This window comes from Leiobunum rupestre, chromosome 3 (assembly GCF_980474605.1).
Source record: "Leiobunum rupestre chromosome 3, qqLeiRupe1.1.hap1, whole genome shotgun sequence".
Lineage (NCBI taxonomy): Eukaryota > Metazoa > Arthropoda > Arachnida > Opiliones > Sclerosomatidae > Leiobunum > Leiobunum rupestre.
The window spans coordinates 66,951,938-66,956,937 of NC_143386.1; the positions used below are offsets into that span (position 1 = coordinate 66,951,938).

General features: G+C 29.5%; 1 protein-coding gene across 1 annotated transcript in view; it reads left to right on the forward strand.

Moving 5' to 3' along the window:
- Positions 1 to 4,435: 4,435 nt before the first annotated feature.
- Positions 4,436 to 5,000, forward strand: part of LOC149954424 (uncharacterized) — a 1,199-nt gene continuing 634 nt past the window's right edge. Inside the window, exon 1 of the mRNA XM_090169890.1 lies at positions 4,436 to 5,000. This exon is cut by the window's right edge and continues 136 nt beyond it. Coding sequence (XP_090026016.1) covers positions 4,436 to 5,000 — 565 coding nt within the window.

Consider the following 5,000-nt stretch of genomic DNA (forward strand, 5'->3'; position numbering starts at 1 on the left):
AACCATCGCCTATTAATAACTAAGTTAAAACGCTATGGCATGGGGGGAAAACTATTAAATTGGTTAGGCAGCTATCTAGACAATAGAACAAACATATTGAAAATAAATGGCATTGTAACTAAAGTAAGCTATAATACGGACATAGGTGTCCCGCAAGGCTCCGCGCTAGGACCACTATTGTTTAATATATTTGTAAATGACCTCCACTTCTCGATAAAAAATAATTCCAAAATTAAAACCTATGCCGATGACAATAAATTGTACAAACAAATTGTAAACCCTAATGACTGTATTTCTCTTCAAAATGATGTCAATAACTTAGACGACTGGAGTACTCAAAACGGACTACCTTTAAACCCTGATAAAACCAGAGTTATATCATTTTCAAGAAAGAGAACACCTATTGATTATAATTACAAAATTAATTCTAGAAACACTTCCCGTTGTACTGAAATCACAGACTTAGGAATAATATTTGATCATAAGCTATTATATACTTGTCATTTCGCGAAATTAAAAGGCGACTGTCTGAGAACTTTATACGCTATCTGCAAAATTTCTAGAACTTTAAAATGTAAGGAATTATTTGTAAAATTATACGTTAGCCTTGTTCGCAGCAAAATAGAATACTGTTCCCAAGTATGGACAGGGTGTAGTAACTATATGTTAAAAACAATTGAACGAATACAACGAAAATTTACGCACCTGTACCATTACTACTTTCTAAAATCTGCTCCGTATGACTATATTAATATATTAAACTGTATAAACTTAATGACAATTCGCAATAGAATGCTAAGATCGGACGCCTTATTCTTAAACAGCTTATTAACCAACAAAATAGATTGCCCTCAGCTGTTAGAACATATTAATATTAAAGTCCCACTAAAAAATGTAAGAAACAATGATCTATTTTATATCCATACTAAACGTATTAACCCAATTAGTAGAATACAAAAACAAGGTAATAAACTAACGGACAATGTTAACTTCTTCGAATATAACAAAACTAAATGTGTTAACTCTGTAAACGATGCTTTGAGGCCGAACAAATTGAATGACGTATACTGATTTTGCTATACTTCTTGTTATATTTCTTATATATTCATTTTAATATATATTCCTGTGTATTTATATGACATAATTTTAAACGTGTTAAAATATAAAAAGTACTTATGTATGTTTTTTGGCACGTAATAAATCGAATTTATCTATCTATCTATCTATCTATCTATTATATATTATATATTATATATTATTTATTATATATTATATATTATATATTATATATTATATATTATATATTATATATTATATATTATATATTATATATTATATATTATATATTATATATTATATATTATATATTATATATTATATATTATATATTATATATTATATATTATATATTATATTACCAGTATTGCGGACTGCAGAGCCCTACAATCGGACCTGAGAGGAATCCACCAATGGTGCGAAAACAATAACCTGCTAATCAACGGTTCCAAAAGCCTAGCCATATCTTTCACACGGAAATGCAATACCATCGCGACCAATTATCATGTCAACAATGAGCATGTACCGAGAACTAAAACACTTAAGGACCTTGGAACTTTTTTTGACCAGGGCCTTTATTTTCATGCACAAATTTCCTGGTCAGTCGGTCGCTCGCGTCGCCTGCTTTTTGGAGTCCTACGCCTGGCGAGGGCACTGCATTCCGCCAAAAGCTTCCGCAATCTCTACCTTAGCCTAGTGCGAACGAAATTAACATTTGACGCTCTATCTTGGGGTGGTTGTGCCAGCTACTTGATTGAGAGGATCGAAGGCGTGCAACGCAAATTTATCGAACTTGCCCATACACACTTTTTCAAGACCAAACCGTATCATTACACTTACCTCCTAGACCACTTAAACTTGGAAACGATCCAGTTATTCTTACACAAACGCGAAATTATTTTCCTTTGGAAATTGATTAAACACTCTAACGTTATTACCTTAACCCCCCACCTAAACTTCCATATACCATCTCATAGCACCCGTCAACAAATTCCGTTTACAAAGTCAAAACCAATTTCCCCTATTTTGCGTATGCAACAGACATGCAATTCTTATGCCACTCAATTTGACATCTTTTCATGTAAATATTCATCGATTTTAAATCTTGTGTAATTTTTTCTCCTGTAAACCGCATCTATTTCAATTAATGTATCGCTGCATTTTCTAACTTTGTATTTGTAAATATTTTTCAAGTGATTCTTTCTATACCTTGTTTATGTATATAACTAATTTCAGTGTTTTGCCTTGCTGGTCCTTTATGAACTGTTGCAAAGCACTCTAAATAAAGATTTTCATTTCATTTCATTTATTATATATTATATATTATATATTATATATTATATATTATATATTATATATTATATATTATATATTATATATTATATATTATATATTATATATTATATATTATATATTATATATTATATATTATATATTATATATTATATATTATATATTATATATTATATATTATATATTATATATTATATATTATATATTATATATTATATATTATATATTATATATTATATATTATATATTATATATTATATATTATATATTATATATTATATATTATATATTATATATTATATATTATATATTATATATTATATATTATATATTATATATTATATATTATATATTATATATTATATATTATATATTATATATTATATATTATATATTATATATTATATATTATATATTATATATTATATATTATATATTATATATTATATATTATATATTATATATTATATATTATATATTATATATTATATATTATATATTATATATTATATATTATATATTATATATTATATATTATATATTATATATTATATATTATATATTATATATTATATATTATATATTATATATTATATATTATATATTATATATTATATATTATATATTATATATTATATATTATATATTATATATTATATATTATATATTATATATTATATATTATATATTATATATTATATATTATATATTATATATTATATATTATATATTATATATTATATATTATATATTATATATTATATATTATATATTATATATTATATATTATATATTATATATTATATATTATATATTATATATATTATATATATTATATATTATATTATATTATATATATTATATTATATTATATATATTATATTATATTATATATTATATATTATATTATATTATATATTATATATTATATATTATATATTATATATTATATATTATATATATTATATTATATATATTATATTATATACACGTGATAAAGACTCAGCTCTAACCAACCTACAGGCGACCATGACGGAAGTCTTAAATCGACTTTTAGTCATGCAATCCGATATCGATTCACTAAGACAGGAGAACCATGAGCTTAAACAGCTCCTACTTGACAAACACGCTACTAACCACACCTTCGGAAATACTCAACCACAACACAACGAACCGGAGGCCTCTCAAGGCACAAATCCTAAAAAGTATAACTCCTTTGCTATTGTCGCTAGAAACAACGTTTCGAATGCGCCGCCGGCGGGAGATGGCACCCAGGCTTTGAACCAGGGTACCAAAATCAACGCAGACACCAAGAGCGACCAAACTCTAACAAAAGAAAAAAATACCAACATGAACAGTCATCACGACAAGCGTCAACGTAGGCCCAAACAGTCTGACGAAAAACTAAAATCCAAATTAATGGGTTCCAATTCAAATACTTCCCTGAAGGCCGTCCCAAGGGTAATTAAACCTCGCAGGCGAGCGGTGTTTGTTACCAGGCTGCATCCCGATCTCACTTCTAAGGAACTCAAGGAATGCCTTGAATCTGAAAATTCCTTATCTACCATCCTTTGCGTTCGCCTAAAAACCCGCGCCCCCTACTATTCTTCTTTCCACGTATCGGCAGAGGAATCTGAGTTCGACACACTGTTGGACGTTGCTACATGGCCAGAGGAATGCCTTCTAGCGGAATTTGTGGGACCACTTTACAAGGAGAGAAGGCACGAGTCTGAGTCCGCTGCCATGGTCTTCAAGGACCCCACACCAAAGCTCAATGAAAACAGCGCCCAGAGTGTCAATCCCTCTCTTCCTAACAGCCCAGTTGCATTGAATACTACAATTCCTGATCTCAAAACCAATAATGAGGAGCACCAAAAATAAACACAGCCCCGAGATATTTTATCAGAACGTACGCGGTCTCCGAACTAAATCAAATGAATTATTTACAAATGTACTTTTAAATGACTCTGATATAATATGTTTAACTGAAACGTGGCTCTCCTCGCAACATCATTCTGCAGAATTTATACCCAACCAATACACTGTCCTTCGTTCTGATAAATGTTCAATTGATGACTCAACAACTATGGGGGGAGGGGTGCTAGTTGCCCTGAAAAACAATTTAACCTTCCTCCGTCGCACAGATCTTGAAGTTGTGAAGGAATGTATTTTTGTGCAGATCAAGACTTCTAACGAAGCCACACTAATAGTGGGTAATCTCTATTTCTCACCGAAACTAACTCCTGTCGAACTCATTAACAATATTACACTTTTATCATCTAAACTCAACGATATTCGTGACGACCTGTTAATTCTTGGTGACTTTAACGTCCCTGGAGTTAACTGGTCAACCAACTCCAACATTGATTGCTATCCCAATGTTCGCACGAAAGCACAAGCAGTTATTGACTTCTGCGCAGAATGTAATCTTTCACAACTAAATTCGGTTCAGAATTCTAAGGGGAACGTACTTGATCTCATTCTAGTCAACAACAATCTTGTGACATCCAGCTTAGCCCCTAGTCCCCTAGTTTCGATTGACCCATATCATCCACCAATTATTGCAACCTACCATAGTGACATTCATTGCTCAGCACCACGTACTGATGCTAACTTCAACTACCGTCGCGGTGACTATGAAAAACTGTACA